General features: G+C 41.5%; 3 protein-coding genes across 5 annotated transcripts; 2 read left to right on the top strand and 1 right to left on the bottom strand.

The window, feature by feature from the left end:
- Positions 1-628: 628 nt before the first annotated feature.
- Positions 629-14,766, top strand: LOC5516189 (medium-chain acyl-CoA ligase ACSF2, mitochondrial). 3 transcript variants are annotated; one of them, XM_001636228.3, is made up of 6 exons: positions 629-1,001; positions 1,596-1,819; positions 3,279-3,519; positions 4,399-6,773; positions 7,251-7,742; positions 10,060-14,766. In XM_001636228.3, exons 5-6 carry the CDS (start codon positions 7,378-7,380, stop codon positions 11,420-11,422), a joined length of 1,728 nt encoding a protein of 575 aa, XP_001636278.2. In that variant the 5' UTR covers positions 629-1,001; positions 1,596-1,819; positions 3,279-3,519; positions 4,399-6,773; positions 7,251-7,377; the 3' UTR covers positions 11,423-14,766. The 3 variants fall into 3 exon arrangements, with proteins under 3 accessions (XP_001636278.2, XP_048587316.1, XP_032241890.2); XM_048731359.1 differs by lacking the exon at positions 629-1,001 and having other exon boundaries at positions 1,165-1,819; XM_032385999.2 differs by lacking the exon at positions 629-1,001 and having other exon boundaries at positions 1,166-1,819; positions 7,373-7,742.
- On the bottom strand, positions 11,458-14,643 carry LOC116620261. Its single transcript, XM_032385997.2, has 4 exons — positions 14,438-14,643; positions 13,303-13,581; positions 12,859-13,152; positions 11,458-12,494 (listed from the first exon to the last, which is right to left on the bottom strand). The coding sequence occupies exons 1-4, from the start codon at positions 14,484-14,486 to the stop codon at positions 12,160-12,162; spliced, it is 957 nt and encodes a 318-aa protein (XP_032241888.1). The 5' UTR covers positions 14,487-14,643; the 3' UTR covers positions 11,458-12,159.
- LOC5516174 lies at positions 14,689-22,129 on the top strand. The gene is made up of 6 exons (XM_001636230.3): positions 14,689-14,827; positions 16,576-17,170; positions 18,784-19,062; positions 19,405-19,707; positions 20,491-20,796; positions 21,555-22,129. Exons 2-6 carry the CDS (start codon positions 16,639-16,641, stop codon positions 22,010-22,012), a joined length of 1,878 nt encoding a protein of 625 aa, XP_001636280.1. The 5' UTR covers positions 14,689-14,827; positions 16,576-16,638; the 3' UTR covers positions 22,013-22,129.
- The last annotated feature ends 2,844 nt before the right edge of the window (positions 22,130-24,973 follow it).

The raw sequence follows: 24,973 nt of genomic DNA, 5'->3' as shown, positions 1-24,973 counted from the left end.
CACAAGAACTTATCCAAGAACTTTTATGTTGTTGTTTTAAGAGTTTAAAAACTCTGCCAACTTTTATAGGTCTATGTATAGCCAACCTCGTTCCCAGGGCCCTACGCCTTTCCTATTTGGGTCGAGAGGGGCGAGGTTGTTGTATAGCGCTATAGCTTTCTTGCACAGTTCCAAGTACCGTATCTACCCGCGTATAAGCCGCGCTTTTTTCACTTTCAACAAGTACGGCTCGTTCTTCCAGATCGGCGTCACCACCATGTCCCTAAAACTAATACCAGGCCCGTACCCAGGGGTGGGGGGGGGGGGGGGGGGGGGGGGGGGTTCGAATGTTCGAACCAACAACGGCCGAAAGTCCACTTTCGGTTCAATAGACATGCTTTTCGTAGACAAAACCATCAAGTATAAGCTAGATCACTCTGGTATGTCATTACTTCATAAGTCAGACTTTTAATCCGACAATAAACGTCCCGTGGAGATACTGCAAAGGCATAAAAAAATCCTTTTTTTTTTTTGTTATTTCGGGGGTGGTCACATTATCAGAAAATTCACCCCCTCCCCCCTCCCCACCACAAAAATTAGGTTCCCTTTTCGGATTTCGCACCCCTCCCCTCCCCCCCCCCAAGAAAAATCCTGGGCACGGGCCTGCTTACTCTCATCGTCACTGCTACCAATGTACAGCTTGTCAATGACCACTTCCTCGTCCTCTTGTACTACGATGTGACTCAGTGCCCTGATGAGATGTACTGTTGTAATGATGCGATCTTGTTTTAAAGCTTCTCGCGGGACTTTCTTTTGACATCCTAGAGATAGAGAACGACACCTATACGGGAACATTGGTGCTTATTGGGAAAGTTCATGTAGAGCCGTACATGACGCCATGTGTTGACTGGATAACTAAGAAAAACATTTAGCTCAGCCTACATACGCTCTCTGCGAAACCTAGACTCAAATGTGTTTCTTAACATCGCCGACGACGTAGCAGTCGTTCTCTAGCGACACAGGTATTTGTTGTTTATCCCTATGCCACTCTCAAACTAGCGATAAATAGGCAATATATTCATTACGACATCTTGGTTACTGGTTTTAGTGGAGGTGGGGGGGGGGGGGTTGCAAAAATGCCCCCCCTCCCCCATAACCCCTTAGAAAAAGAATTAAAAAGCGTGTGTGGGCAACCTGTGGTACATAAGAACGCGGGCTCGTCGTTAAAAAAAAGAAATATGGCGGCGTTTATGTCAAGTTGGACAAAATGTTCGTTTAGGATAAAGTCAAAGCCTTACATTTATCCTGATGTGGTAATGATCACTACCTTCGGTTTAGTTCTGTTGAAAAGCCTATTCGAGTAACCACTCTTAACGTCATGGTTATGATGTCATGGACTAAATATAGCTGCATTACGTATGCTGTTGTTATGCTTTTACCACACGTTAAATACAGTGGAACGGTCGGGTAAAAAGCAGCCGACGAACTTAATAAGCAAAGAAAACGGAGAAACACACAAATGGCTGGAATTCAAATAGCCGTTCAACAGCAAGTTATCATCAGCAAACTCCGAAATGCAATTCTTGATGTTATTAACTCCTGTAATTTCGATGTAGGCGAAATCGGCGAGCGAAGCCGAAAAATCAATTTGTCCCAAGCTTACTGCCTATTTTGGCAAGACGGAGAGTCGGGAAGAGTTAAAGGACGACAAATCTTTATGGAGCTGATAGCAGGAGCCGCGGCGTGTTGTATTCTAGACCTGATTGTCCTGGGCAAGCTGTCAGTTGAGGTTCTACCAGGTTCTACTCTTGGTATTAGCACGAAAGACGTAATCGTTAAGGTAAGATAGCAAGAATGTCCATTATTTTAAGATAACAAAACAGAGAAAGCGAAGCCACAGTCATAATGACTAAGCATTAATATGTCCATATAGTCTGAGAGATTTTGTCAACCATGGCAACTTTAGTTTCCTATTCAGAGCTGCAGCTAGCCTCGAAAATGGGGGGGGGGGGGGGAATTGGGTATGACTTAGAAACAAAAGGCGTACAAAAAATATTGAGGGGCACAGCCAAAACCCCTATTGATCATTTCCTTATAATTATTTAAAATATCGGGAAGGGGGCAGTGTCCCACTATGACCCTGCTGCTAAAAGGTTTTTTATGAACTGAGAAAAATAAGAGCGACCTCTGCTGCTTGAGTCTGATCAACCATCATTCATATTTCTGGATGAACCTCTTAAAATAGACTAGACAACTTTGTCTAGTCTGTTTTTCCTCTGTAATTTGTTGTTGATGTAGTCGATGAAGCATAATAAATAAATAAAGAAAGAAAAAAATAAATTAATAAATGTTCCTGCTTCTATTGACCATATTTGTATGTAACTTAAGTCTGATTTTCAGGCATGTATGAGAAAGACTGTACTCTGCCTAATATTTTATTTTTTTTAATAGTAGAATCATATACCAGTCATTTCACAGGACTTATAAGTTACTTGTTACCATGATACCTCCATTTTTTGATGCTGGAGATGCCTCTGCTAGCAGGTCGTCTCCTAGTAAACCTGTCTTCAAATATACCTGTAATAAAGCCAATTTCTTGAAGTTGTTGTTGTAGATGGTTCTGGATCCATTTTGGCAGTGATTAATAACCGTTTAGGCTTTTTCCTCCCTCATGTCGGTTCACCTCCACTCGTAATAAAATACAACAGGGTAGGAAGCTACACGCCCTGGCAAACACACCTCGACTCTTCGAGGCAACTTTTTCAGCAGAAAGCAGACAGCTTTTCCCTTCAAAATCCTATATGCCATAGCAGAATAATGTCTAAACACATCTATACAAGAAAATAATCCAAAAGGCCAGAATTACCCTGCAATTTCTTGTTGCAAAGTACAAAATTTATCGTTCTTCTAGGGTGCTGACAAATGGTCAGTCCCCTGAGCCCGGTCGGTGCCTTGACACAATACAGAACACAATGGTCTCAGCGGTTGTCATGGCATTGCATTGTATTTTCTATTGTGTCCAGGCCCTGACCTGAAGGGAAAGGCTGTCTGCTTTCTGCCGAAAAATTGGCTTTATTACAGGTACATTTGGTACACAAATTACAGATAATGATCGGTACACAAAAAATTAGTCTGGTTTGCCCCTGATCAAACCAATCTACCCAACTACCATTTGGAACTAAACAAGGGCAAATCCAGGGGAAGTAGATGCCATGTTTTGTTACATATTGTTGCCCCCTCCCCCTTAAAGAAATCCTTGTTCTGCCCTTGCTGAACAAGCAATTGTTTAAAACCAACAGGTCATTGATGAAAAGCCTACTCACACGTACCTGGACAAAGCTATATTTGATGCCATACTAGACCATCATCGCTCAAATCCAGATAAACCAAAGAAACTACGGAGCTGGATACTCATGGATTTAAACCGAATCGTTCCAAAGACTAAATGTGCCACAGTTACCCTAGACAGCCTGGCAGATATTGGTATTCTGTGCAAAAAGGAGTCCACATTCAGCATCAAGTACCCAACACTTAATCCAGGTATGGGAGTTTTTTGGGAAAATGGTTTTGTAGATTTAAGAAAATTTCAAAAAAAAAACATTAAAAAAAAAACACATTTTCATACTTCATTTACCCAAATCAATGGAAAATTTGCAATTGCTTTCCAAAATAAGCAGATTAGCTTTACAAAAAGATCCCTGGGGGCGACTCTCCAAAATAGTAGACTTGGATGATTACCCTTTCTTTTAGGTTATGGAATTCTTAATTTTTAGAGGCGTGTTAATTTATATTTTGGCTTCTGCCAAAACATTCTAATGTACATGTACATTCTAATAACAACAGGACATGAATGTACTCAAAAAAGAGATTTTGCATCGTAAGGAGTGAAATTTAGGATAATGGAATATGTGTTCATTTTTATTGGTTTAGATCACACATACTGTGTTATCTTATAAGGGTAAGTATTGCTGTTGACTCAACTCAACTTGCCAAATTGATTTTGCCGACCCATCTGTTTTTATGTTTCTCAAGAATTTTCAAGGTTTGCCTCGCCGTCACGTTGTGACGGAAGCCTCTAAATGAATAAATAAATAGATACAATATAGCTTATCATCCTATACTCTATTCAGTATAGATTTTATACTGAATACCAACATTTAGCTTAAAAAATCTGATTTAAGAAAGTTTTTTTATTATACATTTTTTTGCCAAATGTAGATGAATTAGCATGAATTAGGTGACCCTTTCAATAGTGGCAGCAGAGAAGGCAAAAAAATTATGTGCACAAAACAAGACAAGTTTAAAAGTGTAGTTAAAGTGAATGTATGGAAATTGGGAAATTTTACTTTATAAAATTTGAATCCTTTTTGTATTCCAAAGCATTTTTAAAATTTATAAAGTGATTGTGCTTTATTCCAGGAATTCAAGAGAATCTGCTTAAGGAATTACAAGAAGTTGGCTATGGGCGAGAACCAGCCAGCTACATGCGAGCTCTGTTGACCATCATGCGAACTGTAGACAACTTATTATTGTGCTGGGATCCGCTACTCAAGAAGCAGTTTCCCAAGGAAAAATATGCAGCTGCAAAAGAGAGAATAAAGGCCTTGGTACAAGTGAGCGAAGACAACGAAAAGAAATACGAAAAGATGGATTAAACTGGTTCATCAAGGAAAAGACGGTCCCAACCATCGAAAGGGACAGCCAACTATCAAGATCGTAAACAGGGGAGGCACTGTGCCCCCCTCCAAAACAATTTTGAGACCCATACCATTTCATTCAACAAAGCAGTGTTTTTCGCCTGATATTTATTCAACACAGTGGGGTGCCTCCATATATTTATGACTGCACTACAGCACTGACCGTCAGAATGCAAGAAAAAAGGAACTAATCATATACCGCGTATGGGATTATATGGTGATCTCGGCTTAAGGTTTCAGAGGTTATTTTTTAATAATATTTGTTTTTGCTTTTTTAATTGTATGCATATACGAACATTTTTTTTACATTTTTACCATCGTTAAGTCCGTTCCTTTTTATGTGTATGCATATACGAACATGTTTATATCGATAACGTCATAAAAAAGGAAAACGAAATCTTTTTTTATTGTTGCACAATTTTCAGCGTGTAACAAATTGTACTCAATAATTGGAGTCAGACAAAGTCTAACGTAAGCTCCTGCATGACTCGTCCAGGCCCGTGGGGGGGGGGGGGGGGAGGGGGGAGGCGAATTAGATAAAAATGGCGTTCTAGATCAATCTGGTATGCCATAAATCTATAAATCAAACATTTTGTAGCCAAATCCGATAATATACGTGGCATAATAAAAATTGCATAAAAAATCCCAATTTTTATTGGGGGTTGTTAGATTTTTATCTTTGTGTTGTTAGATTTTTAGCAGGAAACTCACTTACCTGGATATTCCAAAAAAAAACTCTTTATAGCAAAGTGATTCAAGCTATTTCAAAATTTCAAACTGCTATACCGTTGTAACAATCTGTGGTGTTTCGGGACTAGAAAGAATTTTGAACGTCGCTCAAAATGGGGGGGGGAGGGGGCTCTGATGTTTGGGGGGAGGGTCCTAATTTTTCGCATGTTTAAAGGGAGGGTCCTCAGTTTTTATACATCTCTTAGGAGAGGGTCCTATGTTTTTTTCAACATATTTCGTGTGGAATATTTCTTTGCTCCATCATATAAACCTCAACATGGAACCCATTAATCTGCACAGTTGACACTTTACGAGTCAACCATTAACTAACCGTTGTGCAATTAGCATGAATAATTACTTATCATATAACTACGCATCATATTCTAAAACTCATCATCAATATAAATGCTGTGAAAAGGGTATGGAGCAGGATCTATGGTCCAATTTCCTCCGGTGACTGATGAGTGATGTATGACGAGTCACTTTAAAGGCCCAGGGTCACGTGACTTCTTCATCACCATCGTCATCTAAAGGCCCGTGACAGGCGCGTACACAGGGGGGTCCTGTGGGGGGTTCCATTTTTATACGGGTGTCCCATTTTCTTACCCTATAGCTTGGGGGAGGGCCCTATTTTTTTCGTTTGTCTAAGGGGAGGGCCCTATTTATTTTCGCTTATTTTTCAAAGAAAAAATCAGAGCCCCCCTCCCGCTAAATAATGACACGTCAGCAACTCGTCGTCAACTTCAGCGAGCGCAACCTTGAAATTGCACACATGGACTGCAAATGCATATCTGTCAACCCAACTTGGACAGAAATCTTGTGAAATTGGGTGAAATTCAGTAAATGTGGAAAAAACCCAATGCGGGAATTCCAAGAATGAACGAAAATTTTCGCAACAATGAGGCTTGTTGTGGTGAGGTCCAAAATCTTTTGACACCCGCCTAATGCGGGTGAATTGACAGCTACGCAAATGTCACCTTTAGAAGTCATCGCGCAACTTCTATGACACGTTTGAACTATAGGATCGAAGACAGAACAGTAAAATATTACCGAAGTAGCATCAGTAAGAGACAATGTACAGCAAAAAATGGATCAGTCTGCACAGAAGCGTAACTAGATCAAATTAGATTATCATACCCGGCTATTTTTATGGTAAAGGTAATAGAATACGAGCACGTGCGAGCGGTATTATGTGAGCGTCGAACGATGATTACATTTTAATTGAAATGTCATAAAAAGGAACCATAGATATCATCAGTAGGCTTCTTAAATACATTTGTTGGCAACTCTAATTGCTTCGGCAGATGCTTAGAGCACCGAATGCTAGTTTGACGGTAAAAGATCTACTCCTTTGGTTGTAGCTATCCGGTAAGTTACATATCATATGACCCTATTTCAATATTTCAATAGTATAATCATCATATTTCAATTGAAGGACAGTGTCATGAAGAAAACAAACTCTGTCCCTTAAGCATCAATCCAATTTACACAATTGCGTAGCACTTTATACGTCGCGAAATAGCAGTCGAGTAGAACCCCTCAAAATTTAAGTCATTTACATTTCAGTTTCTCTTAAACCTTTGAATACCAGGTCGGCTACCATTAGTAGGACTTAAATGATTAAGACAATGTAGTTAGGAGACTTAGGAAAGCAAGCGCTTTCCCCGCCGCCATTTTGGATCCCTTGAGCTGAAGAGCTGAGACAGTTCAGTTTTCCGCTTTGTCAACTGATTGGCTCATCATCGCGTCTAAAAATTGCCTGATCCTGGGAAACGCCGATACAAGAATGTGGTGAAGTTGATTGCCCCTAACTTATGAGACCCTGTTTATATTATATTCCTATAGGTTCCTATGGAGCTGCGCTAGATATTATTTCTTTGTCACTCCTTTCTTGCATACTTTTTTGAGAGATGATGCTATATCAAGAACCATAATACGTGCTTGCTTCTCTTCAAATAATACTTCAGACGCAATGTCAGCTGGACAAAGCTATTACCATAAGCCGAGATCCCAACTCCTAGACAACCGGCTTTTACACGACTTACTTGATTGGCAAGCTGCCAATCATCCGACAGACGACGCCCTGGTTCACTACGACGAGAACAAACATCGTCACAACTTGAGCTATGCTACTTACAGAACTCAGTCACGTGACCTTGCTGCTGGTCTCCGAAACCTGGGCTTCAGTACCGCTGACCGTTTGTTGATTATCGCGCCAAATGGTCTGCAGTACTGCGTGGCTATGATGGCGGTTAGCCGAATCGGCGCATGCGCCGTGCTTATGTCGACGTCTGGACGTAGGGAGCTGGACCGATTTACGGCGGAGTTGCTACGGAAGTGAGTAACTGGTGTCGAGGCTGGTTTGAGATGTGATGATGGGAAAATTGGGAGGCTGGACGGAGGAAAGAAAGGAAATGGAGGAGGCGAGGAAAAGAAAGAAGAAGGAAGGCAGATATAACGAGGGAAAAGAAAGTCAGAATCAAAGGGGAGAAAGAAGTGGAGGGAGATAGAGGAAAGATGAGAAGGAGGAGAAGGAAGGAATACTAGCATTGCAGAGTATCTGTTATGTATTGATTTATGGAACCCTATCTCTGCTGGGTCATGGTACCACCCTCCCCCTAACGTTCCACAATTTGCGCCACTCACACCGTTTACTATAGCCATGTCTCTTCTTGGCCTCGATACTTGCAGTGCTGAATATCTGTTATGTATTGATTCATAGAATTTGCCATTTGTCACTAGTGCTTGACAAATGGCCATTCCAAAAGACAAATGGCCAATGTGGGAAAGTGCTGGACAGTATTGAAAGGAGAAAGATAAGGAGGGAGGTAAAGAACATGGAGAGAATGAGGAGAAAGGATGGAGGAGAAGGGAGATGGAGAGAAGATGAGTAGGACGAGGAGGATGAGCAAGGAGAAAAGAGGAGGAGAAAAGGGGGGCGTGCATAGCCATATGTATCACATGAAAGCAAAGTATTTGAAGATTCCTTAAAAAGAAATGACCCACTTTTTCGCTTCCAAAGGGGGATACGCGCGCACCCCCCTGTGTACTCGCCTGCAGGGAGGTGAAGGGAGATGGAGGGAAGATGAAAAGGACAAGGAGGGTGAGCAAGGAGGAAAGAGGGGGAGAACAGAGAGCAGGAAGTTGAAGGGAGATGGAGGGAAGATGAGAAGGACAAGGAGGATGAGCAAGGAGGAAAGAGAGGGGAGAACAGAGAGCAGGAGGGTGGAAGGGAGATGGAGGGAAGACGAGAAGGACAAGAGGATGAGCAAGGAGGAAAGAGGGGGAGAACAGAGAGCAGGAGGATGAAAGGGATATGGAGGAAAGATGAGAAGGACAAGGAGGATGAGCAAGGAGGAAAAAGGTGGAGAACAGAGAGTAGGAGGCTGAAAAGGAGATGTAGGAAAGATGAGAAGGACAAGGAGGATGAGCAAGGAGGAAAGAGGGGGAGAACAGAGAGCAGGAAGGTGGAAGGGAGATGGAGGGAAGATAAGAAGGACAAGAGGATGAGCAAGGAGGAAAGAGGGGGAGAACAGAGAGCAGGAGGGTGGAAGGGAGATGGAGGGAAGATGAGAAGTACAAGGAGGATGAGCAAGGAGGAAAGAGGGGGAGAACAGATAGCAGGAAGGTGAAAAGGAGATGGAGGAAAGATGAGAAGTACAAGGAGTATGAGCAAGGAGAAAAGAGGGGGAGAACGTAGAGCAGGAAGGTGAAGGGAGATGGAGGGAAGATGAGAAGGACAAGGAGGATGAGCAAGGAGGAAAGAGGGGGAGAACAGAGAGCAGGAAGGTGAAAGGGAGATGGAGGGAAGATAAGAAGGACAAGGAGGATGAGCAAGGAGGAAAGAGGGGAAGAACAGAGAGCAGGAGGGTGGAAGGGAGATGGAGGGAAGATGAGAAGGACAAGAGGATGAGCAAGGAGGAAAGAGGGGGAGAACAGAGAGCAGGAAGGTGAAAGGGAGATGGAGGGAAGACGAGAAGGACAAGGAGGATGAGCAAGGAGGAAAGAGGGGGAGAACAGAGAGCAGGAAGGTGAAGGGAGATGGAGGGAAGATGAGAAGGACAAGAGGATGAGCAAGGAGGAAAGAGGGGGAGAACAGAGAGCAGGAAGGTGAAAGGGAGATGGAGGGAAGATAAGAAGGACAAGGAGGATGAGCAAGGAGGAAAGAGGGGAAGAACAGAGAGCAGGAAGGTGGAAGGGAGATGGAGGGAAGACGAGAAGGACAAGAGGATGAGCAAGGAGGAAAGAGGGGGAGAACAGAGAGCAGGAAGGTGAAGGGAGATGGAGGGAAGATGAAAAGGACAAGGAGGATGAGCAAGGAGGAAAGAGGGGGAGAACAGAGAGCAGGAAGGTGAAAGGGAGATGGAGGGAAGACGAGAAGGACAAGAGGATGAGCAAGGAGGAAAGAGGGGGAGAACAGAGAGCAGGAAGGTGAAGGGAGATGGAGGGAAGATGTGAGGGAGGAGGGGGATGAACAAGAGAGAGGAAGGAAAGGACTTATTAGTATAAATGCAGCACGATGAAGAGGTGTGTGGATTACAAAAGAATGTATGACATATATTATGCCAATAAAAGGCCGATAAAATCCCGCCGCATCTGAGGCCAATAATTTTCCGGTCAGAGTTTATAAACATTTAACGGGCTTGTTTTTCAGATGGGGGATAAAAGGTGTTCTTTGTGATATTGGTACAAACATGAAGCTCTTGAACGGTCTGCGCATGCTCGCCCCGCACCTACACGCCATCGTCTATAGAGGCACCCAACCTTCTGTACACGGCTGTGCCATACACAGCTATGATTGGCTTATTGAGACGGGCAAATCACTCACGACAAGCGATGTCTATCACGATGCCAAGGACCCCATGTTCGTGGTTTTGACTTCCGGTACATCGGGACCGTGTAAAGCCTCAGTGATCTCTTCTTACGCGTTAATTAACGGTCATAATCTGGATACACAGGGTCCCCAAGGCCCACGAAACTTAGCACTGTTCAACTACAAGCCCATGTCGGTGTCTAGCTTCCTTCCTATCTTCGCGTTGGCCTTGATAAGGGGGTACCGCGTGGTTAGTGTTCCTCACACCCTTGGGTGTGGCCGGTTGGAATGGGTGTTATCAGTCATCGCAGCTGAAGGATGCGCGACTTGCTCCTTGCCGTTAAACCTTGTTGAAGATCTAGTTAATAGACCTTCCCTGGTGGCGAAGTTTCCTTTACCCCGAATTACTACATTCGGTTTCGGCGGTCAATTTGTACCACGCAAGCTGATCGTATCCCTGCTAAAACTTTACCCGAAAACACGCGCTATTTATCTTTACGCATCCACGGAGACTTTCATGACGTCAATCCAGATTGTAACCAATCAGACGAGAGAAGAGCAGTATGGCGTGATGAGTATTGTCCCGGATGTCGAGGTCAAGGTCGTGGATGACGTAGGCAACATTGTTGCCATGGGGACACCTGGAGAGATCCTTGTGCGCGGTGTAAAGACATTTCTAGGTTACATTGACGACACTGATATGAGCAGTCGGGCTATAACCGCGGAGGGCTGGGTACGAACAGGGGATTCTGGGTACTTTCCTGAGTATGGAAAACTCAAATTGCTGGGACGGCTGACTGACGTGGTCTACAAGGAGGTAGAGGCGTCCATTTTGCATCAGCCAACACCGACAATACTACACTTCAGCATAGTGAAACCATTGACCCGTGCGGCCAATGCAGATAAAAGAGACATTGATAAAGTTCTGGTGTTGCTTTACCCTCGAGAGATTGAGGAAATGTTAGAAAGACATGATGGCGTCACTCGTGCAGTTGTTGTCGGCGGAGACAATAGTAATGACACAATCTGCGCATGCGTCACCGGCATGAAATCGAGGCTGGGAGGGTTATCGGAGTGGTGGGATGAGGAGTTTGGTGTCAGCTTTTGGAAGCCTGAACGCTTTGTGTATCTGGAGAAAATGCCTTATGCGCCATCGCTTAAAGTTGACCGCTGGGCAATTCAGAGACGTGTTTTTTCACAATAAGCCTGACGGCAAGTTCAGAAACTTGAACAAGAAAATAAAGACAGTATTGTTTTATTGTATGATTCATGATTTTTATGTAAAAACAATCTAACCATTTTTTACATTGCGTAAAGAAGACAGACCTAATCATCTATATCTCTATAAATATCCTAAGAACTATAAAACATAAAAGAACCTATAAAAGAAAATTCGTCCTTGCAAAGATGGCACTTAATATTACTACAAAAATTTCAGCTAAGGTAAGAAATCTATAAAAAAAAGCCCTTACAAAAGTAGCCTTTACATAATAAAGCCTATTGTATACAAGGTTGCACACAAGAAGCCTGGTATCTGAAGCCATGTGAATGTTAGTGCATATAAAAAATACATTTTTTGTGTAATTTTTTTTAAATTTATTTTTTATTTTCTGTACTCATTCATGGGCTATGAGGCCGCCCTGTAAGTCGCTAACCTAAAGAAATGGAAATCTCGTAGAGACAAACTATGTATTAGAGTTATGGATAACCAGTGGCCCAGAAACCCAGTACATGCATTGGTTAATAGTAGGCTAAAGTGATGATAAGAATATAATTTTAATGGTACTCTGCTATCAGCCAGGATTTTCAACAGGAGGGGGCCCAATAGGCCCTTTAAGGCATTTTCTCCTGTATTGTAGAAAATGTCTCATACATTTACTGTATTTTTGGCTGCTAGAAGGGGGGGGGGGGCTCTGTGCCAACCCCTGGCTACGCCCCTGTCTATGTCAAACCCAGGTAGAGATGGTGTTGTTTCAGATGTTTTGCGATTTCTTGTCTGAGATCATTTCTTTTCATCTTTTCCAACATCTCGCAAAGTTCCTTTACGGAAAAGTTTGGATCTTTGTTGCATTTCCACTCCAGTAACTGCTGTGTTGGACTTTTAGGTGATTGGGGATCGAGAGCTCTATACTCTTCCACACTTATCCCGAGCTCGACCGCAACATCTTCCCAATTCTTTGTTACAGGATTTTGTAGGTTGAGGCCGGCATATAGTTTTTCCAGCGATTCTTCATCTCGTTCAGCCATATGATTTATGGCATATTTCAGAGCATCTCCTGTAAAAAGACCAAGGGGTAAGAGAAGGAGAAACAGAGTTGGTTAGGCTAAATTCTGAGATCTGTTATGGTAGAAAACATGTAAAGGGTTAAAATGTCTCACGCTTAAACTTCATCGACCCCAATCGTCTAACCATGCACATTTTATTGCCACCCAATTCAAATAATGTGATGATTCCTTTGTGTGGAAACTTTTGCTCGTTTTCACAAACACTCTACCACTCAATCAAGTTAGAAAGAGTTGTACAAACGTAAACACCAGAAGGAATCATCACATGATCTGAACTGGGTGGCAACAAGATGTAAACACTGTTAGCCGATTGGGTCTATTGTAGCTCATTGTAACATATTTGTTTTTACTTACCCAATTTATATTTTTTAAATAATCGTGGAATGTCCTGACGATCTTTTAGACACGTCAGTTTAAAAAAATCCTCCAGCTTCAATTCAGGCTGTTCCACAAAAAGAACCTCAAACAATCCTGCACTTGGATTATTCTTTTGACCAAACAGCTTCAATTTCTGACTTTTGACTCCTAGTTCACGCCCCAGGTTTTCCCAATACTTCGCATCTAGTTTGGAAGCCATAAATTTAAAAAGGGATGTTCCCTCAAATGAGACTTTTTCGATAGAATCATCATCAAGGTAGCAATCTCGATCTAAGAAAAAAAAGGATGTTAGTCAAATAACTAAACTCGACAGGTGTTACGTGTTAACAAATAGATGGCTAACAAGAGTGTGTTCTGGGTATGTGTGTTTTCTGTTGAAAATTATTCTCATGCTTTACAACTTTTGCTCATTACACTTACCTTTTATATGATGCTCAATCACCTGTTTGACATCATTACGGCCTATTTTTTCAAGTGCAGTGCAGATCTCACTTAATTTTATTTCTGTGCCAGCCAGATGTTGACACAGTCTTTCTGTCGGGCTGTGTGAAGAACTGGCATGTAGTTGGTCTTGCAGCAGACGTGGTGCCATGAGATGATTAGCCAAATGGGGCCAATAGCATATGATACGGTGAGGTCGGTCTAGTGGGCGGCAGACCATTTCTAGTAACAGCTGATTTCCAAGAATAACTTGCCTAACTGAATAAGAAAACATTGAACGAATCAGTTACAAATGATAGAATACTATTTATCTTGTCTATAATAGATAATGCACTAGTCAACTGAAACCCCACCCCCACTGTCCCGGGGAAGGGTGGGGGGTTAGACTTTGACCCTGTACAAAACCAAGAAAAGCCCCCACCCTCTCGGGACAAAACAGCAGTTAAACGCCCCTACCCCTTGGGATGCAAACTATAGGCAACTGCCCGACAACAAGTCATCTGAAATAAGCTTTTTTTATCTTTCAAAGCCAGTACACTTCATCGAGTACATTTGTACCAATTACTGTGAAGATAACAGTTACAAAAAAGGATGGAAAAATAAATCATCTTCATCTGGCATTATTTTTTTTAATATTTGTTTTTGCAAATGTTGCCGTGCAGCATGCCACACGCTGATACATGGAATTGCTTGCTACAGAAGAAAAAGAGTCTCAAGCCAAAAACTAACATGATATTTGTGACACTATTCACTTGTCCAAAACCCCCACGTCGGGGATAAGTCTTAGAGTCAAAAACTGTCAATTCCCTCACCCCCTTGGGATAGATTCTCGTTCAAAAGTGCTCTAAACCCCCACGTTAACCCCACACTTCCCCGGGACCATGGGGGTGGGGGTTTAAATGACTAGTGCATAACTTTGCTGGAGTATGAGATGAAGTTTTCTGCAAAAGATTTTTACTCTGTACAATAATTCTTTAGACAAAAAGCAGGTTAGTAGAACTAAACAAAATATTTGACAATAAACAAATTATTCAAGTTACCTAGAAGTTCATTTAGGCTAGAAGTTGAAGTCAAGAAAATTAAGTGTAACATTAGGGAGGTCACTGTAAAATACCTTCATGGACGTCCTCTTGACTTGCGTCTCCAAATTCATTCAAATTCATATTAAAAATACAATCCCTACTTCCAACAGGGGACGCAATATCGGTGGTGATGTGGTGATTACTGAAATCCAACAAGAAACTGTTGCTAACTAAGACAAAGTCTAGAGGTTTAGCAACGCGGTTCTGGTACTAACTTCCGCCCTGCGCAGAACTGTGCGCAGACGACCAAGTCTGTTTGAGAGAAGGACTGGTACGAGCTATCCCGTCATACACTAGAGACAAAGCGGAAAACTAAAGCCTCCATTGCTGTTTTGCACGATCCGTTTTGCACTTGTAAAAATGCGGAAAATAGCGCATCCATGGTAATCATTATGGACTGAGATGCCTGCAAAATGATTAGGGTAAGATTACTCTTTTTTTTTTTTACAATAATAGATCTATTTTCTCTCGTTTGTCATTTATATTGTTCCTTTTAGTCGAAAACATTCGATACGGAGGGGGTATTCCCCGAAATATTTTTTGAGTCTTCTCCTTTCTGTTGCCCTAACTTCCTTTACTATCGACGAATTTTGTTAAAAGTTTAGTTTGCTATATATATATAAGTGAGTCAACCTAAATGGCCAAGTTTTCGGTGTTAATCAAATAACGCTTAAAGGTGACCAAATTAGTTGTATTTTACTATTTCTTCAAGTTGACTGTTCCAGTCTCAAATCATCTTTATGTACTAGTCAATTAAACCCCCCACCCACATTGTCCCGGGTAAGGGTGGGGGATTAGACTTTGACCCTGTACGAAACAGAGAAAAGCCTCCACCCCCTGGGGACAAAACTGTAGTAAAATGCCCCTACCCCTCGGGATGCAAACTACAGGCAACTACCCTACAACAAGTCATCTGAAAAATGCCTTTATCTTAACTAACTATGAAGATAACAGTTACCAAAAAAATGAGAAATTAATTATCTTTGTCTGGCATTAGTTATCATTCATATCTCCAACCAAAAAACTGACATGACTTTTGCAAAGTACATTAGTGATGTTATGTTTTTGTCTCAAAGCTCTCATGGTGGGGACAAGTCTTAAAGTCAAAAGCTGCTAATTCCCCCAACCCTTTGGGACAGATTCTCGTTCAAAAATGCTCTAAACCCCCACATTGACCCCACACTTCCCTGAGACCATGGGGGTGGGGGTTTAAAATGACTAGTGCATTAGCAAGAAGGAGTACACGTTTTTTGCTTTGATGCAAGCAAGGGACTTATAGCTTAGGGAGCTCAGGTGCCTGCTCTTTCTTTGCATAGATTCCATCTCATCAAGGCCATCTACCTACTGCTACAACGCCATAGTAGATTTTGTATATTATTTACAGTCTCATTGTTTTTATTCTGCTCTCGAGCCATTTTCATCTCAAGGCATCTGGCCTGCCTGTTACAATGCTAAATGTCTGATGGCATTGGTGTCACACAAATCTGGCGACTCTGCCAAATCTCTATTAAAATTGTGCCACTTTTTTTCTCAAAACAATCAACCAATTGTAAATATTTATACACTTTTCCTGCTTTTTATCGTCTGTACTGTGGTACCAGACGATTTATTATTTTTCCCCTAATAATATAGATGTACATTAGCTAACTGTTTTGCACATCAGAAAGTTTGAGGATTGAGAATTAAGACATGATGTGGGAGTTCTTTTGCGCTTTATTAATCAAGAAAACTTATTATTTGATTGTTGCGGTTTGCAAGAAATGTAAAATTGTTAATTACACTTAATACTTCTCCTCACACCTTGGACTTCTATGAATACCGTCAGCATAGTTCCCCACATTCTGGTCGGAGATTGTTCTGTTTTATACTCTATGTTTGTCATTATAATTATATAATATTGTTATATGTAATCAAAACTTTGTACATATTTGTTGATGACTATTTCAACTATGATTATTTGGTTGTCTATTCATGTATACTGTTTATTGTTCAAATCACTAACTTATCTTTTTTAATGAAAAGATAATTTGATCTTCCTATAAAGGGTGGACTACTTGTAAAAGCCTGTAAGGGTTTGCTTAGTTTTCCTAACAAAAGTAATTAGAGTATTTATATATGATTATCAGAACAAATAAGATGCTGCAAAATTAATTTGATACTGTTTTTTTAGATGAAAGATAAAAGAGATGGTAGTTGATGAGCAAATATTCTTCCCTCACTGTAGCCCGTCCTCATGCTAAAAGCTTTAAAGCGAAGGTGCTTAAGAGCAAAGATAAAAATCAAAGGCAGCAACAACACAAGCAGTTCCGTTTGCCAAATAACTGAGGTACAACACCAACAGAGGGTCTTTGAGGGAATGAATGAGGTTGTTGTAGACTCCACTAAGAAAATATCTAGAAAACAACAGGGGAATATTACTTCTACGTGTCCAGAAAATACATCTGAAGTCAACTTAGCTAGTCACCACTCTGACTCCAAAATTCCAACAACCATAAATATATGTGATATCAGCACTCAAAACTCCATGCATCCAGAAAAAAAGGTAACAGAGAGTGATGAGCCTGCTGCAGTGTTGTGCCAACAAGGGCAGAGAGAGATCCCCATAACAGACCAAAATGCCATGAAAGATATATCTGGTTGTGTAGCTGGACTCAAGATATCAACACCTCATCAAGTTGACAAGGTTGCTCTTGATTCCCTGAAAGACATTGACAAGCATATGGCTAATCAGAATGAAGAAGAATTACTTCAAAGGGAGGTTGAAGGTATAGTGTCGTTACTTTGTCCTATATTTTGTACATGTATGTACATAGTTTTCACAGATTTAAGATTTTTCCAAGACAGTGCCACTCTAAGCAGTAGACCTCCCAATATCCACCATTTACATACATGATGCCAGCATAACTAAATAAGAATTAACACTGTATTAAATGTTAACGTTTGTATTAAGGAACAGTATCATTTCAAGACATTCAATTCTAAAACAAGCAAGTTAATTAACTGTCTAATAGAGTTATCATAATTTTCATAAATCCTTGAAACAAGTTGTAATTGTCAAATTCTAGTTGTCAAGCTAACAAAAAGAAAAGCAAAACTTTAGAGTGTAATAGTGCTAATTAAATTAATGTGTATCCCACAGGTTTATGATCCACTCAGTAAGGTCAATCAGGATAAAATATATTAGCTGCTCAAATAATAAGTGTTTTTGATGAGTGATGAGAGGAGATAATGGAGAAAATGGTTTACCGTAATGATTCGAATAAGCGCCCGGGCACTTAGAGAGGGGGCGGTTATTTGGGAGGGGGCGCTTATTCAATTTCACCGGAAAATACCAGCTTCTTTATTTGCAAGAAACTGAAACTACAATAAAAATGCTGTTAGATTGTTTATAAATCGATGACAATATCGTTGTAATGTAAGAATGTCAATGCTAGCTAAATTGAATGAAGATTTACACCATTCAATTTGGGCTTTTGTTGGGATACTTTTAGGGGGAGGGAAGGGGGCAGCGCTTATTTGGGAGGGGGCGCTTATTTCAAAATTCAAGGTCAAAGGGGGCGCTTATTGGGGGGGGGGGGGTGCTTATTTAAAAGAGGGTGCTTATTTGAATCATTACGGTATCAGCTATAAGGGTAGCTCAAGTTATGACATTCCTTTCTTTCGGCGAAAATACAGTGAAATGTGTTGATCTAACAACACATCGATATACTTGATTTTACCATACAAATCTGTGCTCCTAAGCGTAATAACAACAATATTACTGATTTTGTCTACCAACAAAGAGAGAAAAACAAAAGACACCACACACGTACATTACAGTTAATCGATTTTTTCACTTGTCAGATCTTGTTAAAAACAGATTACAATCCCACAGAGAGTAACCATCTTACACAGAGAACAGTTACAAAATATTATTTTACCAAAGTTGATAGTTAACCCGACCTTGCTACAACAATATTTTCTATGGATTTTCCTTTATATCGTAAAATCGAGGACCTCTTTGCACAGTACCTGGATTTTACAATACATTTTCTTTCTCCCAAGGCATTTTGTAAAATCCAGGTTCCACTTTATTTGAATTATGTGAGGTGAAAACAACTCAAAACAATGTCCAAGTCCAAGGGTATTAGTGTGAGTCAGAAGAGATATCAAAGTAATTGGGATGGGGAGCATCTCGGTTGTATTCACCTCTACACCACCACCCGGATTTGCTAATAATTTACTATTCTGGTGTTTTTTTTTGGCTAGAATCATTATAGGATATTTTTTTATCTTTTATTTAAAGAGATTGCCCAAAATTCTGTCCCTTGGTTTGATACTATCTAAAGTGAATTGCAAGATTTTTTTAAAACTAATGTAATTTGTGCACATTTTTTAGGTCTCCGACTAGATACCTGCCTTTCAGAAAATGCTGAGATCATGGAGAAATTGTACCTTATGTTGGACAGAGAACATCGTGTGATTAATAACTGGCGTCATCTTGCATATTACTTTAAGATCGATGCGAACATCTTAACATCATTTGAACTGTGTGCAGAGACAAGTCCCACTGTGGATTTGTTTGAAACCCTAAACGTCTCACATCCTGATCTGACTGTGAAACAACTAAAAGACGCTCTAAGAAGGATACACAGGAATGACATTATTTGCTTGCTTGGTAAGAATAATGTGCGGTATAACTGCAAACGCCTGTGTAAAACTGCTCTAAAGGCTTTTCTCCGGGTTCTATAATTATTTCCTCCTCAGCTGTTTTCTATGGTCAGACATGTGTCGTATGTCAACTAGCAGAGGTACATTCTATGCTTTAATCTTGACCAAGCTGTATATCTGTACTCTTGAAATTCAGCATTACAGCTTCAAGGACATGATTAGCTCACAGATTTATTTATTCATGGCCTCAAAATACAGTGTTGCCAGGCAAGACAAAACAACCATACATAACCAGCACCACTAACATATCCTATTTCCAATGGTAATATTGCTTTTTTTTTATTTGTAGAAAAATACTCTGAAAATTGGAATGTTTCTGATCTGTGTCATAAGGTTCCAGAATTCATTGAAATTTTCAAAGCCCGGCTAGACATCAGATCTAACTCAATTGGGGATTGGAAATCATTCGCTATGCAGCTTGGCTTAACAAAGAAACATGTGGATACATTTGGAGAACCCAAGACAAGTCCAACTGAGAATTTGTTCTTATATTTGAGTGGCATCAATGATACAACTAGTATCAGTCAGCTTAGGGACCACCTGAAAGATATGGAAAGGAATGACGTAGTGAGGCATCTAAATAATCTCAATGGTGAGTGATATATATGAGAAGATGTTGGGGTAATAATGATGATGATGATGACGATGACGATGATAATGACGATGATAATAACAATAATAACAATAATAATGATAAATTCTGAATCCTGCCAAATTCTTTAAATTCCTCTTCCATGTGTACATTTTGGTAATCAAGTTGATATATTCAATATCTAGGCAAAAATCCATTGTGACAACACATTGTGTTTTATATTGTGCTAAAACAAACAGAAAAATCTAAGGCTCTGTCAGCCAATTCGTAATGCAAATGTTTTTTTCCCTATTTTCTTGTGTGCATAAATCATATACCTGTACGGCTCGTAGCCAGAATTTTGACTAAGCGAATCTTCTGAAAAGCTTCCGAAAAATGTAGGAATCGTAGTCCTGCCCCAATAAATCCAGTTTTTCTTTGTGCTGCATGGCCCAAGCGCCACTAACATGTGCTTAGGACGTGCTTGACATTTCGGGGTACACCCCTGTCAAACGTCAGGGGCAAGGAGGGGGTGGGGCCTCCCACACGTGACATCTTCACCGAAAATCTGCACGTGTTGGTGTGAAACAGGCATATGCAGTACGACTTACACGTACCATGGATGATTTACTTTGGAGGCCAATTCAACCTTTCTCAAGGTTGAGATTGTAAAGAAGAGTTAATATAGCTGCCTACGAACTTAACATATGCTTTTACTTTGGCTGATGTCAAGAAATGCCATTGTAGGCATTTTTCGTATCGTCTTAGCAAGCTTCCTTTTCTCAAATTTATATGTTTTCACAGGTGCCCAATTAGTAAAAGATGTCATAACACCACAATCAGAGATACTACTGAAATTGTCCAGCCTCCTGGACAAGGAGTCGCGAGCTGTGAAGAACTGGAAGAATCTATGCCACAGGCTCAAGATCCCGAACTCAAAATATGAGAGCTTTGACGCCTCCAAAAAAAACGCCCACAGCCCAACCAAGCAGATGTTGCGCTGGCTGAAATGGAAGTATCCTGGAATAACGGTCGGGGAGCTAGCCGATGGGTTGCAGCATATCCGTCGTAATGACGTCCGGGGGGACCTTTTGAAAGCGGCAAAAGCAGGTGAGGAGGTCCTTTGTTAGTTAAAGAAAATCAATCAACCACTCCTTTGTTATTGCTTACAATTGAAAATACAACGGTTTATTAGCAAGAAAACTTTAAAATAACAATCCACGATTCAAGTCTGATACTTTTTAATTATATTTTATTGAAAGTTTCTCAGTTACTTGCTTGAATTAGCCGATCGAAATGGATTCTTGAAATGACACGGCATTGAGCAGGAGTGTAAGATGGCGGCGTGGCGGTGGCAAGAATAAATTGACTTGACCCAAAAAAATGCTTTCGTGTTCAGCGCTCTATTTTATGGTATTGGGGACCTCTCCCAAAAATTAAGATGTGAAATGCAGGCTGAAATGGACTCTGCCCCAAACATGTTGTGTATATCTATTTCAAAGGTACATACATTAACTGTGAGGGGACGTGTCCATGTGCTGCTTCGTAACCCGCAGTGCTTCGCGGACATGGCTATCAAAAAATATATCAAAGGAATCTAGATTCGATACCCTTGTAGTGTCAGTGTCGTTCTTTGTGTCACTCGCGCAACGCTCCTATCCGAGCATTCACGCAACGCTCCTATCCGAGCATTCACGCAACGCTCCTATCCGAGCATTCACGCAACGCTACTATGCGAGCATTCGCGCAACGCTCTCATGCGAGCGTGGGATACGACACCTAGTTTCAGAGTCAATGCATCCTCATTTTAACGGTAAATGGCCGACTATCTGAGGATATGACTAAATCTAAGCTTTCTTGCTTTGAAGTCCTAGAAAAACGCAGCCGACCGACAACCCCAACCGCAACTGAGACAGCCCCACTAGGAGCTTACAGTCACGGTTTAGGAAGACTTGACCCGAGAGAGCCGCACCAACTACCGGGTAACTGGGTGACAGGGCCTAAGACAAGACCCACCCGTGAAGAGAAGCTAAGGATGAAGGCCTCGGACATGCCGGTTGATGTGTACAAAAGAGTATGTCTTATGCTAGACGTTAAGCAACCTTTCTGGGATGACTATCGCATGCTTGGAGAGGCCATGGGTATTGATAAATGCGGGATAAGAATTCTAGAAGAGAAGCCTTCCAGCCAGACAGACGTTATTCTGTATCAATACTCGAAAGGCATGACGGTTAAGGAGCTTATGGAATTGCTACAAACTGAAAACTTAAAGAGGCGCGATGTAGTGGAGGAGATACTATGCTGGGTGGAGTCGGAGAATGTGTAGAGTGGTCACAGGATGATCCTCTATGGGTAGAGTTTTAAGACAGTGGTACCTCTATTAAGCGGCCACCCTTGAGACCGTGCCAAGTGATGTATACAGTGGTACCTCTATTAAAGCGGCCACCCTAGGGACCGTGCCAAGTGATGTATACAGTGGTACCTCTATTAAGCGGCCACCCTAGGGACCGTGCCAAGTAATGTATACAGTGGTACCTCTATTAAGCGGCCACCCTAGGGACCGTGCCAAGTGATGTATACAGTGGTACCTCTATTAAGCGGCCACCCTAGGGACCGTGCCAAGTGATGTATACAGTGGTACCTCTATTAAAGCGGCCACCCTAGGGACCGTGCCAAGTAATGTATACAGTGGTACCTCTATTAAGCGGCCACCCTAGGGACCGTCCCAAGTGATGTATACAGTGGTACCTCTATTAAAGCGGCCACCCTAGGGACCGTGCCAAGTGATGTATACAGTGGTACCTCTATTAAGCGGCCACCCTAGGGACCGTGCCAAGTGATGTATACAGTGGTACCTCTATTAAGCGGCCACCCTAGGGACCGTGCCAAGTGATGTATACAGTGCTACCTCTATTAAGCGGCCACCCTAGGGATCGTGCTAAGTGATGTATACAGTGGCACCTCTATTAAGCGACCACCCTAGGGACCGTGCCAAGTGATGTTTACAGTGGTACCTCTATTAAGCGACCACCCTAGGGACCATGCTAAGTGATGTATACAGTGGTACCTCTATTAAGCGGCCACCCTAGGGACCGTGCCAAGTGATGTATACAGTGGTACCTCTATTAAGCGACCACCCTAGGGACCGTGCCAAGTAATGTATACAGTGGTACCTCTATTAAGCGGCCACCCTAGGGACCGTCCCAAGTGATGTATACAGTGGTACCTCTATTAAGCGACCACCCTAGGGACCGTACCAAGTAATGTATACAGTGGTACCTCTATTAAGCGGCCACCCTAGGGACCGTGCCAAGTGATGTATACAGTGGCTTGTCGCGTAGTCGCGAAGCCCGTTGATGACAACGTTTTTTCAATTGACTGTATATAGTAAGGGAGCGGTCATTAATTACTGGGGTGGGGGTGGGGCGGCAATTTTTCAAAACCCTGGGCTCAACCTTGATATACATGCTGGGTGTAGATGTACATAAAATATAGATTTTTACATATAGAAAGAAAGACATTTGAGTCTAGGTTTTGCAACAACTGAGTCTAGGTTTTGTTCAACTGATTTAAACGGGCAGCTTTGTCTGTCAACCATAAGAGTGTTTCTCAAAATTTATTTATACAAAGAAAAGATTGGTACCTGAACAATATGGAACTAGATATACAATAGTAGGAAACATTGTGAACTGAATACAATTTTCTTTTCAACAATGACTTTCTTGTTCATTATTATATTAAAACCAGACTTAAATTTGACGCCCACACAAATGTGACCCCCCTTTAATGGCAGCCCAAAGAAATGTGACCCCCCTAAATCCATGCCCAAAAAACGTCGCCCCCCTACATATTTGCCCCCCCCCCCCCCAGTAATTAATGACCACTCCCTAATACCTCTATATGGCGGTCACAGTTGTGACTGAGACCCTAAAACAACCACTGGACACTCTCGTGCAATGCAAGCGCATAGCTAGGGTCGGGCGCAGGACCACTTTTTGCAGGATTTGTATGAGGAATGACCCATTTGACCCACCCTGGCTTGCAACGTTTCTAGAAATAGGTGTATGTAATAGCCATTTTAAGCAAATAGCCATTTTTAAAAGCGCAGGATGAGGTCTGAAGTAGGTAAAAGTGATTACAGAAATAATGATAGGCAATAGTACTTTTAAAGGAACTTTTTTTATAATAAAGAAATCACCGGGTATGTTAACCGTTCCGTTGCCTTCTCCTCCCCATGCACGTGCGATCAGTCCCTCTTCTATCGCAGTCTTGCGCGGTTCACACGCAAGTTAGTTTAGAGGTGTTTGTGGCTGGTAGGATTCCCTGCTAACAGAGGCTTCTTTCGCTGGGCTGGCGTTCGCGAGGAAAGAGAGAACGAACATGAACACCAGCCCAGCGAAATACAAAAAAGGGGCCTATACTACAAGGGTGGTAGAAATGTTAAATGCACTTTTTGGTGCGCTTCTTGGTAAAAGTAACAGGAACGATGCTCGTCAGATAATTTGAAATCATAGGAACTTAAAGAATTACCTGCAAACCAAAAATTGCTACCCTTAAAAAAACCCAGAAGCAAAAATAACCACTGAAAATGCGTAAACAAATGAGTTGCTTTTTGTTGCTGTTATTCTGCCCCTAAAAGTCTAAGCGCGCGCTAGTTTGCCACCCAAAAAATCACATGATCTCTTAGCAAAAGTGGCCTATTAGAATAAAATATTTATAGATATTAACTAGAAGTTCTCACAGAGAAGTGAAGTGCTCGAGCTCAGATTAGCTGGTCATTCTATTGAAAGGGTAAAATCTATATTCTTATAGATTTGCCTTTGGGCAGTTGGCACATTTTCCATCCATAAGCCATATCTATACAAGACCCTCTTCTTTGAAGCCACTGTCTTGGCTGATCACTAACCCTTCGTTTCATGGTTTCTCTGTTTTATAAGAGAAAAGGGACAAAAAAAATTGCTTGTTGTATTATTATGTTAAACAAAAGAAATTATTTAACTGAAGGCATCGTATGTCTAAAAAGGGAAAAGATGAAGTCTGATATAAACCATAACAGGTAATCTGATAATTTTGGGAGGGGATGTACAGTCAAAGATAATATGGCAAAACGTCCATTAAGACGGCTTTTTGTGGTTGAGTGGGAGGGGCACAACCCGTGTGCCCACCCTGAGCTGCATGCCTGTACATACCCAGTAAGCTATTTGGGTCTAAGTGGTGGCTATGACCTACTGAAATGATTACTTCTCGTGTTACAACATATAGCTTTTCCATTACAATAGCTTTTGTA

This window comes from Nematostella vectensis, chromosome 8 (genome assembly GCF_932526225.1).
Source record: "Nematostella vectensis chromosome 8, jaNemVect1.1, whole genome shotgun sequence".
Taxonomy (NCBI): Eukaryota; Metazoa; Cnidaria; class Anthozoa; order Actiniaria; family Edwardsiidae; genus Nematostella; species Nematostella vectensis.
The sequence above is the reverse complement of the archived record's forward strand: the minus strand, read 5'-3'. Positions and strand labels throughout refer to the sequence as shown.

Coding starts and splice junctions, on each gene's coding strand:
- LOC116620261 (XM_032385997.2), bottom strand. CDS start 14,486: ATGAATTTGAATGAATTTGGAGACGCAAGTCAAGAGGACGTCCATGAA. Junction 13,153..13,302: donor GATTGAGCATCATATAAAAG/GTAAGTGTAATG, acceptor TTTTTTTCTTAG/ATCGAGATTGCTACCTTGAT. Junction 12,495..12,858: donor ATTTAAAAAATATAAATTGG/GTAAGTAAAAAC, acceptor GTCTTTTTACAG/GAGATGCTCTGAAATATGCC.
- LOC5516189 (XM_001636228.3), top strand. CDS start 7,378: ATGTCAGCTGGACAAAGCTATTACCATAAGCCGAGATCCCAACTCCTA. Junction 7,743..10,059: donor ACGGCGGAGTTGCTACGGAA/GTGAGTAACTGG, acceptor CTTGTTTTTCAG/ATGGGGGATAAAAGGTGTTC.
- LOC5516174 (XM_001636230.3), top strand. CDS start 16,639: ATGCTAAAAGCTTTAAAGCGAAGGTGCTTAAGAGCAAAGATAAAAATC. Junction 19,063..19,404: donor TGACATTATTTGCTTGCTTG/GTAAGAATAATG, acceptor TTTTATTTGTAG/AAAAATACTCTGAAAATTGG. Junction 20,797..21,554: donor TTTGAAAGCGGCAAAAGCAG/GTGAGGAGGTCC, acceptor CTTGCTTTGAAG/TCCTAGAAAAACGCAGCCGA.